Source organism: Conger conger, chromosome 6 (assembly GCF_963514075.1).
Source record: "Conger conger chromosome 6, fConCon1.1, whole genome shotgun sequence".
In the NCBI taxonomy this organism is placed as follows: Eukaryota; Metazoa; Chordata; class Actinopteri; order Anguilliformes; family Congridae; genus Conger; species Conger conger.
In genome coordinates, this window is record NC_083765.1 from 23826830 (window position 1) to 23841685 (window position 14856).

Here is a 14856-nt window from a genome sequence, read left to right on the forward strand (position 1 = left end):
ATACACTTGCAGTCTGCAGCTGTAGCCGGTTGTCATACATATGATTGAGCCAATTAAGTAATTAAGACACAAAACCCTGAAACGGATTGGCCCTTGTTGTGCACCCCTGGTTCAGGCATAAGGATGGTGAATTATGTTGGTTAGGATACATCCCTGTGAGTGAATGTGTGGTGTCATTCCAGCCGTCTCACAGTGACAAGGCCGGGAACCCCGAGGTCCTGCGCTGGATGAACGAGCTCTCCAAAATGCGCAAGGAGCTGAAAGGTGAGGTCACCTGCGTAATCCACCACAAACTCCTAATGTACCAACAGCATTCATAACAAACTCCTCATGTACCGACAGCATTCATAACACACTCCTAATGTACCAATGAGTTTCAGAACAAACTCCTAATGTACCAATGAGTTTCAGAACAAACTCCTAATGTACCAATGAGTTTCAGAACACACTCCTAATGTACCAACAGCATTCATAACAAACCCCTAATGTACCAGAATTTCAGAACAAAGTCCTAATGTACCAGAGTTTCAGAACAAACTCCTCATGTACCAATGAGTCTCAGAACAAACTTCTAATATACACAAAACATTTAGGCCGTTTAATACTAAATCAGTAAGCACTAAAGGCTTTAACGGTTACACACAGCACACTCATCTTATAAAGTGCCACCTCTCCTCTCAGAGCACAAGCTCCTAAAATCAGAGGAGGACCTGCCTCCCGTGTCCCGCCCACGCAGCAACACGCTGCCCAAGAGCTTCGGCTCGCAGCTGGACAGAGAGACCAAAGAGGTGAGGAAGGAGGTGAAGGAGCAGGAGGAGGTAGAGAAGGAGCCAGTGGAGAGCACTCTGGAGGCCGTGCAGAAGAAGCTGCAGGAGCGGAGGGAGGAGGAGGGGCGACCGGAGGACATTAAGGTGAGACGTCCAGCCCTCCACCCGCTGTATACTGAAAAAGCCACCATTTTATTCCTATATTTTCAGGCAGTTTGACTCATTGTATGGTTTGCCAATGGGGTCAGAACATTTCACTCCTCAAGCAAACAGACCTTAAAACAAGCTTATATCTTCTACTTGAGGGAAATTACAAGAAATGCTTGTTAAGACAGCCTGTTTTGTTGTGTGGTCAGGACTATTGCTCTGTGCTACTATGTCAGGCTCTTTGGTAGAGTAGTGTTGGACAGTGGTGTAATAATGCCATCAGAGAGCAGCTTCTGACAGGATGTGATGCATATTTCTGACAGGATATGACCCGGGAGCAAATTGGGGCGGAGAAAGTGGCTCTGCAGAAAGCTTTGCTGTACTATGAGAACATCCACGGAAGGCCGGTGGGTATACCAACCTGCCACACCCACACCCAAAATGTAACAACATCCCCAGAACAGGGAGAAAGATGCAACATCACTAAAGAACTTGTGCATGTTAACTATGATAACCAAGAACCAATGCAAAATGCATTAAACGTTGCCTTAAAGCACCGCTTGCATCAAATTGTTTTAGATTCAAATACTTTTCTGTGCTCAATTGATCTTGCCTGGTGCAGTTGAGCCAACCAATAGGTCCAGAAGTCGGGGTTTGTACTTTTTCAGTGTTTTACGTTCCAATACACCAGAAAATCTCAGTATCAAGGGTAGACAAGTATTCACTACATATTTGACCCAGGTCTTTTTACTGGACCTGTATCTTCAGAGGAATACATGTATTAATATTGTGTAATTCTTTCTCCAGGTGAGCAAGGCTGAGAGGCAGATAATGAAGCCCCTCTATGACAGATATCGGCTGATTAAACAGATCCTCTGCAGGGCCTCCACCATCCCCATCATCGTGAGTCTGGCTTTCTGCATGGCCCAGTGCACACTCAGCTGGCTGATACACGGATTATAATCTTATGGTCAATACACAGCCAATAGCCACAGACAATACTTTACTTTGGCCTACACTTTTGCTATACAGTTAGTTATAGGTCCAATAGCGGTAGACACATTTATATTGTGCATAAAATTTCTTGCAAACATAATCTTGAACTCAGGAAGGAATCTAAAATGTGCAGGGAAAGGGGATTGTACAATGTACTTTTTCCTTCAAGAAATTGACCTATGAGGCAGTTATCACATACAAACCTGCTAACGTGTTGCTAACGTTTTCTATTGTTCACAGTGCATTACAGTGTTCTCCTGCATGATAAAGCAGAAGCATTAGGATTTCTCAACAGCAAACTTATAAACAAGGCAGCCTAGTTTCTTACATTTACAAATGCAATATATACTTGAGTAGGCAATAAAAAATTCCCCACTTTTTAGGGGTCCACAAAACAGCACTCCCTGTTAACGCACATCATCAGAGCTGGTGCATATGAAAATATGAAAATATTAACTTGGGAGTACCTGCTGAAAATTCCAGCTTAAACCAGCTTAAGCTTGTCAAGCTGGTTTCAGCTGTATTTCCAACACTTTTAGCAGGTCGACCAGCTGTTCAGTCCAATTATTCTGTGCAAATGTCAAACCAACTTTATAAACTGCACAGAAATGCAGTGGTGTTTAATTTAACAAAGCTTTTTTCATAAGAATATCTCCTTTATCATCTTGGTAATTACTTAATAATAGTTACAAACATAATTCATATTAAAACAGAGTACTACTTACTCTATGTAACATCTGTAGTTCTCAGAGACAGAAAATCTATAATTCCCAATTCTTCTGGTGTTAATTTGCATTAGTGCACAATTTACGGTCACGGCTGTATGAATCATATGTCAAGCCTTCATAAAAAAAACATAATGGCTTCATAAACCATACATAAGCAAATGTCATACTTCAAGGCAGACATAATACCTTCTTATGCAATGTGTTACACAAAATTCGACATAACCAGGAAGCCAGGACATACCTGGCTAGAGGCTAAATGTTATAACGGGTGACATAAAATACTTCCTTAGGATGCTAGGCTAACTGTGGCATAGCACATGATGTCATGAGCTTGAGGTTGTGAAAATCTAAATCAACCTAAGGAAAATTGGTCCCCTTAACTCATGTTATTATGGAAAAAAATGGGCCACACAACTAAGAGAGCTCAGAGAAATTAGTGATGCAAATGCCTTTTAAATACTTGCTTCCAGCTGTCAATTCCTTTCAATACTCTCTTATTGGCTATTTCATGTTGTGCTCTCAGGCTGCTTCATGTTAGTGCTCTCATTGGTTACTTCATGTTAGTGTCCTCTTGGTTACCTCATGTAGTGCACTTATTGGTTACTTTATGTTAGTGTTCTTATTGGAACTGTACTTTCCTTTAGGATCCTCAACACACTCGTCCCTGCGTTTGATTTGCGCTTTATTGTACACTGCTCTGGATAAGAGCGTCTGCTAAATGACTAATGTAATGTAATGTAATTGGTTACTTTATGTAGTGTGCTCATTGGTTACTTCATGGAGCGCTGTCATTGGCTACTTCATTTAGCGTTGTCATCGGCTATTTAATATAGCGCTTTCATTGGTTATTTCATGTAGCGCTCTCATTGGTTTCTTCATGTTAGTGCAGGTCACAACACTCGCAGTGTTAACTTCCTATTAACACTCGCTACAGGGCTCCCCCTCCAGCAAACGCAGAGGGCTTCTGCTACAGCCCATTATAGAGGGCGAGCCATCACTCTTCTTCGATGAAATTAAGGTGACGTGTTGCATCTAACCCTGAAAGTGGTCTGCTAATCCACCCAGAATTAGTACCTGCCTAATAATGCCTGGAATCAGTGATTTGCCTAATATACCCTCAATTAGTTTCCATCTATTTCTCCTGGAATGAGTGGCTTGCCCAATTCTATGGGAATCGGTGGCTTGTCTAATTCACTTGGGATCAGTGATTTGCCATGATTGCCTGGAATGCTGCCTGGTATTTCTCTGGTGCGTACCTCTTACGCTACGACTGGACACAATTAATTCTGAAGATTCATAATCAATGAAGCTTCGAAATTCAAATCAAAGGGTGCGGTCGGCATGACATTTCTTGCCTGGTGTGAGTTTGCTGGGGTGCTGTGGTGTTGGGGCATTTGTAAATTTGGAATTTGGTTAAGTAGGAATTGTACAGTTTGGGGGTACAATGATGGGGCCATGTTTGGGAAGTTATGGGGTACACTGACAGGAGCATATGCAGGGATTGTGAGTTCAGTTGTAGGGGTATACTGTGTATGGAGTGTAAGGGGCTAAGTTTTAGGGGTATGTATAGATTTTTTGGGGTACAGTGGTGAGCCATATTGGGAATTTGTGGGTTCAGTGGTTAGGGCATGTACAGTAGTACCTCCAAAGCTCTCTAGTGGTGGTCATTTTCCTGACTGACACTCCACTCCCCACCCCGTCACGCAGGAGGAAGAGGAGGGCTCAGAGGATGATGGTGACTCTCAAACCCAGAGCAGTGGGACCTTCCGGCCGGAGCTGAGCATGCTGGGATTCTCCTTGGCCATCGACGAGCTTGCGCCCTCCAAGAACAGCACAGACACCCGGCTATCCAACCTGCACTCCGCCACCATGTGAGTTTGCAGTGGAGCTCAATCAGAGGCAGTAAAGGCAACTTCTCATCAAATCAGGGTCAAATACATGGTTGTTTTGGATTCAGATATTTTTCTGTGCTCGATTGATCTTGCTTGGTTGAATTGAGCCAACCAAGATTACCAGAAGGCTGGGAGGCTTTGCAATTTATGAGTGTTTCATTGGTTCTAATACACCAGTGGGTAAACTAGTACTATTTTTCTGAAGCATTGTTGTAGTATACTGTGATGCTTCTTCTATGTTGGAATCCTCAGTGGTGATATGTAAAACAGGAGATTACAGTTTTGGAATGTTTTGTGGTGTAAAACCACAGGACCTAAAAGAGATGTGGGTGTGTTTTGGGTATGAAAAACACAATAAATCCTAGATATATTTAGGGGTGCCCAGACACATGAGTGTAGAGAGACATAATTATGATTTGGGGATGTTAATGGTTTGAAAACACAGGTGTAGGGAGATGTGGGGTGTTCCTGCGTTTAAAAGAGAGACGTGGGGTGTTGTAGGTGTTTTGGGGGTTTAAAAGAGAGACGTGGGGTGTTTTGGGGTTTAAAAGGGAGACGTGGTGTGTTGTAGTTTTTGGGTGGTTTTGGGCGTATTGTTTAAAGCACTTTGCCATTGCAGGCAGGAGCTGGTGGAGCAGCTACAAGAGGCTCGGGAGGAGAAGAAGAAAATCCGCAAGAACCTGAGAGAATTTGAAGATCAGTTTTTCAGGGAGAATGGAAGGTAAGGGATGGGAAGGATCAGAGTTTCAGGGAGAACAGAAAGTAAGGGATGGGAAGGATCAGTTTTTCAGGGAGAACAGAAAGTAAGGGATGGGAAGGATCAGTTTTTCAGGGAGAACGGAAAGTAAGGGATGGGAAGGATCAGTTTTTCAGGGAGAACGGAAAGTAAGGGATGGGAAGGATCTGTTTTTCAGGGAGAACGGAAAGTAAGGGATGGGAAGGATCAGTTTTTCAGGGAGAACAGAAAGTAAGGGATGGGAAGGATCAGTTTTTCAGTGGGTACAGACCTGGGTCAAATACGCTATTGTTTTGGGTTCAAATACTTTTCTGTGCTCGATTGATCTTGAGCCAACGCAGGCAGGGGGTTGGACTTTTTGAGAGTATTTTATGGGTTCCAATACACAAGCTCAGTAAAGCTTAGAAAGCAATGACGTATTTGACACAGGCCTGGTAGAAATGCAGTGCCTTTGACGCAGTGATACAGGGGAACACTGAGACACACACAATGAGTCCTGACGGTTGTTTTTTTTGGTCTCATAGAAACGTGCAGAAAGAGGACCGGACCCCATTGGCCCAGGAATACAATGAATACAAGCACCTGAAAGCCAAGCTACGGCTGCTGGAGGTGCTCATCAGCAAAAGAGACTCATCCAAGTTCATCTAGGACAGGAAAAGGGCTGTGGAAATTATCGTCCTGCAACTGACAGCTAATACTAATGCTAATAGAGGACCCCCATCTCTGTGAGACACATAAGGAAGAACTCCTAACAGCATTAGAAGCTGAACATTATTCGCTGAGTCAGACATTTGGCAGATGAAACAGTGTCTGACGGCGATATATGGTCCTCATGACATTGGACTCCCAGCGTTTCCATCTGCTTTTCCAACAGTAAGCCCAAAACAAATCAACTAAATGAGGAGCTTCTGATCAATAGAACTCACAGGACATTTTGTTATTGTGCAGCTGATAAGATACTCCCTTTAGCAACTAACAATCGTTTAGATGAAATCATTTTCAAGAATTCACAATTCTTAGTATTTGCTTTTCATTTGATTATTGATTGAGTCATTTTTTTTCTTGCTAACTGCTGATGCTGCATACATGTCTTAAAATCTGCAATTTTCATATAATTTATTGCTAATTTCACTGATTTTTGTAACCAGTGAGTAATACATGAGGATAATTGCTGATTTAATTCAGGGAGTTTTTCAGTGAACAGATGCAGAATCTGTCTGAAAAGTGTTTATTTAACAAGCTAAAAAGAAGCATCCAGAAAGATTGGTTCTTTGCTATTTCATCCCAAACTATGTCTGTTTCAGCCCCATGACAGGATTAGAGGCAAACAGTAGGATCATATTACTCTCAGATATTCAGATGTTGTGTGTAGGACACTTAAGGATGATACCAGATACTGTCCTGATGGTAATTTCATTTTGTGATTAGTGCCATATCTTACCTCCAGGGATGAAGCTAATTATTAAAAGGACATAATTCTGCGATGTTGGGAAATGCACACATTTCCATGTTCAAAATACTTTTTATATGTCAAAGTGACAAGAAATTTAGCTTTAGAAAATGCGAAGACATTAGTTTCCCGTTTTGTGTTTTGTTCCAAAGAATAATATATTGTTGCTGCACTGTAAACCAAACTAATATGAATGTACACTAACAGTATAGCCTACGTCAGTGGTCCTCAACTCCAGTCCTCAGGGCCAGAAGGTTTTTTGTTGTAACCAAGGAACTCGAACACCTGATTTAATGACCGAACCAATCAAGCCACCAAAAATGCCATTGATTAGTTACATCAGGTGTGTGTGTTCCTGGTTACAAGAAAAACCTTCTGGCAAGTGGGTTCTGAGGACCGGTGTTGAGAAACACTAGAGCCACGGTACAGCTTGTTTTCTTTACAGTCCGTCCTCAACTCAGGTGACGCCCAAGCGTCCTGCTTGCAGGGAAACATGTTGCTGAAATGTATGCACACGCGTGTGCGAACTGTGTGCATGCCATGAGTACACGCAGCACGCCCTGATCATGTGATTCCCGTGTGCGTGTACTGAGCTGTGTCACGCTCCAGTGTGCTCTGTGGAGCAGGTGTCCAGCTGTGTGTGCAACACCATGTCCTAATGCGTTTGCTGTAACTATGGATCCACATTTACACAGAGAGCAGGTACTTTGTTCCAAGGAGATAATCACAGTGTAACTTCATTTTCTGAAATGTGTAAACACTGATGGAATTCTAAATGCGTGTACATTCTAGTACATAACTACTGTATATGTATATATACCTGTATAAATATAAATGCTAATGTTTTTATTGGATGCGTGTTGGCGTTTCTCTAGTGTGACATTTCAGTAAGGTTGGGAATTCAGTAGTGTCTGGAATTGGGGCAGGCAGAGGTGGAATTCCAGAGCAGATTCTAGAATTCAACGGAATTGCCATCCTGGAAATGTTGTTGCCCTGTCATTAATATAAAAATGTAAACAAATCCATATGACAGCAATGCTATTTTCTATTGTGTAATTTGCATTAAGTAATCCCTGAAGAAAAATTCTGAGATCTATTTAATCAGATTATTTGACATGAGAACTTTTGAGATTTTTATGGAATCCACATATATATGTAAAAATAACAACCATAGCAAGTGTTTCTTGAGGTGGAATCATAAGTTTATTTGTATTTTGGAGGGGAAGGGGAAAAAGACGGTTTGATAAAGAAAATAATGTACTCCATTTAAAAGGTATAAAAGTAAATATGTACCTACTGTACTAAAATAATCCACGAACAAGCCACTGAGAAGCCCTTGTTTGCAAACATTGAAAATAACACTAAATGAACTTCCATTTTCTTGTAAAGCGCACACCTTATCGCACAAGATACACTGCAACACCATCTCAGGGGCCCGATACACTGATTTACTTCCATAGTATTACCACACGTATGTGTATATATGGGCCCCATGCCCATGGCACTTTCCTTTCCTCAGTGACGCCTGGAAGGCAGCAGGTTCAGCTCAACAGACTGCAGATGATGTGTACATATTATTACTTCACAGGCATCTTTTCTTTAGTGTATTTTTACCAAATCCTCTACAAGCTGCTGCCTGCAGGCTTCACTGAGAGAAGGAAAGTACCTTGGGTGTCTCCCATCCTATGTACTATGTGACGCTCAAAGGGCTACCAAAAAAAAAAAATCAGTTTTTAACAGCTATTACATGACAAACCGACTCGGCAAAAATCCCTTTACATTGTGCAAAAAGTAATCTGTATACAGCTGGTACAGAAGTTAACAGGCAGAGATACAAGTGAGACAGCAAATGAGAGAAGCACTCTTCTGAATAAAATCTGAACCAGTGATAAAGGTGGAAATGAGATGGTTATACTGTGGAAGATTTTGGGTAGGTGGGTAAAAGTGTACTTACAGTACACCGCAGGAGAATGAGCCCCTCCATGGCTGCAACATTTAAATACATTCATATGTATCTGGAAAACCTGAACGACTGGTAGGACAACAGCGTCAGGTGCACTGCTATAAGGGATGTGACATGGCGAGCAGCGATTGGCTCATTTTATTCATTATTGCTATAGCAATTAAGGGTTCTGCCAGTATAACCTGTGTAGTGTTCCAGCAGTTTGATCTGGGGTTCCAGGTTGTCACCCGATGTGGCGGTGGGGAGGTGTCTGGGGGGGGGGGGGGGGGCGCAGGCCTGGAGGATATTGCAGAAAACACCTCACATACCCGACGCCTCTGTCCCGAAGATGTTACAGATATTACACATACCATAATCTGAACTGTTTCTGCCTAATAATCCCCAGACCAGGCTGATAAACCTGCATCAACTAGCTCCCTGTGAGCAGGTCTGCAGTTTGAATAGTCTTCTGTGGTAAGGTATGCAGTTTGAATAGTCTTTTGTGAGTGGGTCTGGAGTCTAAATAGTCTTCTGTGCTAAGGTATGCGGTTTGAAGTCTTCTGTGAACAATATGATATGAGGACCGAAAACTGCAGCTCCCAGCTAGACTCTGGGAATCTCATTACAGGGCACCCAAACTGTAACCAGGCCTCTGTGTGGCACACAGAACCGGAGTCCGGTCTCCCAAAGCTTGGCTCAGTGTGGGCGAGGATCATCCAGACCAGGGCCTAAAGAGACTCTGTCTTAACCCTTTGAAGAGCAGCTTTCTTGGAATGTTTTTTTTTTTTTTTCCTATATTCCAAGTCAGTGTTCCAGAATTCCACTGCTTTCAATCACCAGTACTGATTGTGACATCAGCATTAGAATATTCAGTTCTAATTGCATTCTAATCGCACATTTGTGACCTGGCACCTTAAAGGGTTAAAGCCGCGCTGTTGTGTGTCAGGGTGTAATCGCCACGGTCCTGACATTCAGCTCGCCATGTGCTTAAGACAGGGGAGAGGAAAGAAGATCTGATTTGTTTTTTGCCAATTAATGTCTTGCTAATTAGTGTAATTTTTGCTCATTTGTTTAAGCAGAACCTTTGCAACTTTCATTCCCAGTGATTCACTTGCATGCACACTTAAAACATATGCACCCTACCCTTCAGTAAAACACCATACAGACGACACTCAATCACCACCAAAGGCAAAATTATTCATCATGGTCGCAAGACTTTAGTGAAAAATACATTTGGTAAAGGTAAGCCAGGGGATCAGAGTTGGGAACGGCATTCAGTGGCACACTCCACACTGAGATACCCATCCTGCCTGTAGTGTCCAGGGTCAGGGTCAGGGGTCAAGGGGTCATGGATGAGAGTCACTCATCCCCTGACAGGACCCTGAACTGAACAGTCACTTTAAAAGCGCGACCGTTTCACATGCGCCCCAAATTCTCCAGCATAAAAACCAGCCAAAGGACAGCTGGGGAAAAAAAAGAGGAGAGAGAGAGAGCGAAAGAGAGAGAAAACATTTGATCCTCTCACAGAACATTTCATATTATGTATATATATATATATATATATATATATATATATATATATATATATATATCATTTAAATATATATATATATATTTAAATGATATTTCATTAAACCACCTTTTTATTCAAATATTACAAAGATATTTAAAAAGGAAACAAGCTTTACTGTAAATGATCTTCACATTGTGTCGTCCCTGCCTCCCTCCCTCTCTCCCTCACACCAGGCTGAAGCCCTCGTACTGCTCCACGGCCTGCGTTAGCCGGCGGTGCAGCGTGTCTTTGGTGTGGTAGCGCGGCAGGTCCAGCAGGTTGTAGCAGGTGTGCGCCACGGGCAGGTAGTGCTGCTCGGCGCCCGTGGACTGGATGACGATGCGCAGGCTCGCCATGCCGTGGATGGGGATGCGGTCGCTGCCCGTCAGGAACACTGCAGGACGAACGTTACGACATGGCCCATTACAGTATGTCACGTCACGTTATACTGTGTTACCTAATGTTACGACACGGTCCATTACGGTATGTCCCGTTACGTTACACTGTGTTACCTAACGTTACGACACGGTCCATTACAGCATGTCATGTTACACTATGTTACCTAACGTTACGACACGGTCCATTACAGTATGTCATGTTACACTGTGTTACCTAACGTTACGACACGGTCCATTACAGTATGTCATGTTACGTTACACTGTGTTACCTAACATTACGACACGGTCCATTACAGTATGTCACGTTACGTTACACTGTGTTACCTAATGTTACGACACGGGCCATTACGGTATGTCCCGTTACATTACACTGTGTTACCTAACGTTACGACACGGCCCATTACAGTATGTCACGTTACGTTACACTGTGCTACCTAACGTTACAACACGGTCCATTACAGTAGGTCATGTTACACTATGTTACCTAACGTTATGACACGGTCCATTACAGTATATTACGACACGGTCCATTACAGTATGTCACGTTACATTACACTGTTACCAAACATTACGACACGGTCCATTACATTATGGCATGTTACATTACACTGTGTTCCCTAATGTTACGACACGGTCCATTACGGTATGTCCCGTTACGTTACACTGTTACCTAATGTTACAACACGGTCCATTACGGTATGTCCCGTTACGTTACACTGTGTTACCTAATGTTACGACACGGTCCATTACGGTATGTCCCGTTACGTTACGACACGGTCCATTACAGTATGTCATGTTACGTTACACTGTTACCTAATGTTACGACATGGTCCATTACAGTATGTCACGTTACGTTACACTGCGTTACCTAACATTACAACATGGTCCATTACAGTATGTCACGTTACGTTACACTGTTACGACACGGTCCATTACAGTATGTCACGTTACACTGTGTTACCTAACATTACGACACGGTCCATTACAGTATGTCACGTTACACTGTGTTACCTAACATTACGACATGGCCCATTACAGTATGTCACGTTACGTTACACTGTTACCTAACATTACGACACGGTCCATTACAGTATGGCATGTTACGTTACACTTTGTTACCTAATGTTACGACATGGTCCATTACAGTATGTCCCGTTACGTTACTGTGTTACCAAAATCCTGACCATGAATGCATGAAGACATTCAACTTGCGACTACAGATGCACTGGAGAATTAGTTTAGTACTGATCTAGGTGGCCATAGGACGGTGTTTGGTTGAACATTAGCACGTTCGAAAGCCTACAACAGAAAGCCTGCCAAGCAGCAGTTACCCAGACACGGTTGTTAATGTTAATTCTAAATTGACTGGTAGCCTGGTTGGATCATACTCACATAAAAACTGTTTCTTCTTCTCTAGTGGAAACTCATGAAATACCTCCCAAAACATCTTCACTGTCGGGTGAGACGGAGAGTACTCCCCTTTGTAAACAGCGTTCTGTTCAAATAAAACACAACAGACAGGTCTCTGCTTGAGCAATCTTTCACTCCTTTTGGTATGGCGCCATTTTAGGTGCCAATATCATACAGCTCTATGTGCTAGTGCACAATAATACATACAGCTCTATGTGCTAGTGCAAGATAATACATACAGCTCTATTTGCTAGTGCAAGATAATACATACAGCTATATGTGCTAGTGCACAATAATACATACAGCTCTATGTGCTAGTGCACAAGAATACATACAGCTCTATGTGCTAGTGCAAGATAATACATACAGGCTCTATGTGCTAGTGCACAATAATTCATACAGCTCTATGTGCTAGTGCACAATAATACATTTAGCTCTATGTGCTAGTGCACAATAATACATTTAGCTCTATGTGCTAGTGCAAAATAATACATACAGCTCTATGTGCTAGTGCACAATAATTCATACAGCTCTATGTGCTAGTGCACAATAATACATTCAGCTCTATGTGCTAGTGCACAATAATACATACAGTGAGGTCCGTTAGTATTTGGACAGGATGGACAGATTTTTTTTATATATTTAGACAAAAGTCCTACACAGTTCACTCAATATAAATATTAAAGCTGACAATCTGTACTTTCATTTCAAGGGATGGGTATTCACATCCATATGGAGTGAATCGTATAGGAATGAGAGCCGTTTAACACGGTGTCACTGTCCAAATACACGCGTCCCTATCAGAGCACATGCCAGGCCATGTGCACTGAAACACATTGCGTCTCTCGCAGGCCGGTGTAAAATGCATTTCCGTGGAGACCTTCCCTAACCCCAGTCTGGTGTCAGGCTCGTTTCGCAGATTTAGCGGGCGCTTGCGAAAATGTCCCTGTCAGTAGGTGCGAAAAGAACGAACGGCTAGTACTGAGAACTGGCACCTGCAGTACCCCTCCATGCCACATGGAGTGCCCTCACACACAGCTGCCTCACACGCACACCCTCTCAATATAGACTGGGTATATATTAGCATGAGCCCACTAAATATATTACATATATTAACCCTCTACAGCAGGGATGATCAAATCTGGCCCTTGAATTAAAATCCAGCCCTGGCTTTCTTTTCTCCTGGGTAATTTATTATTATTTTTTTAAAGATATTTTTTAGGCCTTTTTCAGCTTTATTGGACAGTATATAGAGACAGGAAGAATGGGGGCGAGAGAGAGGGAAAGACGGATTTGAACCGTTGATGTTGCGGCTCACAATGAGCATGCGGTCAGTGCTCTGCAGGCTGCGCCACCGAGACACCCCTCCTGGGTAATTATAACAGAACAATAAGTGCTACTGGTTGGGAACACTGGCTTCGCACCTGACTCTCAGGTAAAGGGAGGGTGGAAAACAAGCAGTTCTCAGCCCTCAAGGACCGTGATTTCATGATCCTGGCACTATAGTACACCTATGTACATCTATCGTCTTATTCTTATGTAAACTCACTCCACAGCATCATGCTAAAACCGTTGTCTCATGCTAACATAATCTCACTGTATCATGCTAAAATTAAAACACTCCAAATCACCAAATCTCCAAAACCTGCCCTATAGTCCCATGTTAATATAAACTGCTCTACTGATTCATCTGATGGTAAAATAACCCAGTCTAACCTTCTCCATCTCCTCCCAGTTGTAGTTGTTATTGCCGACCACCATGGCCATGAGCTCGGAGGGCTGGAACAGGGAGAGTATCTTCCCCCCGCAGACCTTCAGAAACCCACTCGAGAAGGCGGAGTACAGCTCCTTCACCGAGTCGTTGAACACGTAGTTGAGGTAGGCCTCCACAAACTCCTCCCTGAAATACAGGTCACAGCAGACAGACGCATCACTTCCTGTATAGTACTCATATAATTTCCAGTATAGTAGACATAATTTGCTATATAGCTGACACCACTTCACTAAAATTTCCCATTGCTAGGTTTAGTTACAGAAGTTAGTATTTGAGATGTTATGTTTCTTTTCTTTTTTTGGTTCCATTTATTTATCATTTATTACTCAACATAAATAAAGCCATATTCTTAAGAGAAAATGTGAACAGCAGTGTTTATGAGTTTTCAGGAGGGGGGGCATCATATAGCCCAGGCAGAATTGTCTCTTCCTCCTTTAACCCTTCAAAGAGTACTTTTATCCATTTTAAGCCAGTGTTCTAGAACTTCACTGCTTTCTATGACCAGAGTAGTGATCAGGACTAGAATGTTTACTCAAGAACATTCCTATGACACATTTGTGATTAGAATGTTCAGTTAAGAACATCACACATCTGTGATCTCACTCCTTAAAGCGCTAATCATTCTCAGAGACTTGCAGGCTTGGATTCAGGTGAATATAAGCAGGTCTCACCTGTTGCCCTTTTGTACACTAATGTTCTCTCCACCCGGAACCAGCTCCTTCACCTCAGTCAAGCCATAGTACTCCCTCGTAATCTGTGAGGAGAGCATGCCGTTTTTCCACGGAATCTCACAGATTCACATCTATCGCTTTCGCTTAGAACCACGTTATTCACAGTGAATCTCTGTGAGAGCATTTCTAAAGACCAGGGACAATGGCCATAGCGTGGTTTTATTTCACTGTAAGATCGGTCCATTCATGAATTAGAAGATGCACACCCAACTCTTAATGAGGTGCAGATCAATAGAATGTTGAAAAGAAAGAAGGTTCCAAGCACTTTGCTCTTTTAATTAAACTGAGGACCACATAGTGTCCGATCTCATTTGAATCTCTGTAACATAATTC

General features: G+C 42.5%; 2 protein-coding genes across 12 annotated transcripts in view; one reads left to right on the forward strand and one right to left on the reverse strand.

Annotated features, from left to right (window-relative positions):
* fam13a (family with sequence similarity 13 member A) overlaps positions 1-7568 on the forward strand; it is a 37665-nt gene extending 30097 nt beyond the window's left edge. For 2 of the 3 annotated variants that reach the window (XM_061246064.1, XM_061246065.1), the window contains 8 exons: positions 183-264; positions 682-911; positions 1238-1321; positions 1722-1817; positions 3573-3656; positions 4346-4509; positions 5150-5251; positions 5791-7568. In XM_061246064.1, the coding sequence (XP_061102048.1) occupies positions 183-264; positions 682-911; positions 1238-1321; positions 1722-1817; positions 3573-3656; positions 4346-4509; positions 5150-5251; positions 5791-5914 (966 nt within the window). In that variant the 3' untranslated portion in view covers positions 5915-7568. The remainder of the gene's footprint in view (positions 1-182; positions 265-681; positions 912-1237; positions 1322-1721; positions 1818-3572; positions 3657-4345; positions 4510-5149; positions 5252-5790) is intronic. The other variant, XM_061246066.1, reaches the window with a different exon arrangement.
* Positions 7569-9852: 2284 nt separating this feature from the next.
* Positions 9853-14856, reverse strand: part of herc3 (HECT and RLD domain containing E3 ubiquitin protein ligase 3) — a 28102-nt gene continuing 23098 nt past the window's right edge. For 8 of the 9 annotated variants that reach the window (XM_061246055.1, XM_061246054.1, XM_061246059.1 and 5 more), the window contains 4 exons: positions 14464-14546; positions 13735-13918; positions 12001-12103; positions 9853-10604 (listed from right to left, as the gene is read on the reverse strand). In XM_061246055.1, the coding sequence (XP_061102039.1) occupies positions 10396-10604; positions 12001-12103; positions 13735-13918; positions 14464-14546 (579 nt within the window). In that variant the 3' untranslated portion in view covers positions 9853-10395. The remainder of the gene's footprint in view (positions 10605-12000; positions 12104-13734; positions 13919-14463; positions 14547-14856) is intronic. The other variant, XM_061246058.1, reaches the window with a different exon arrangement.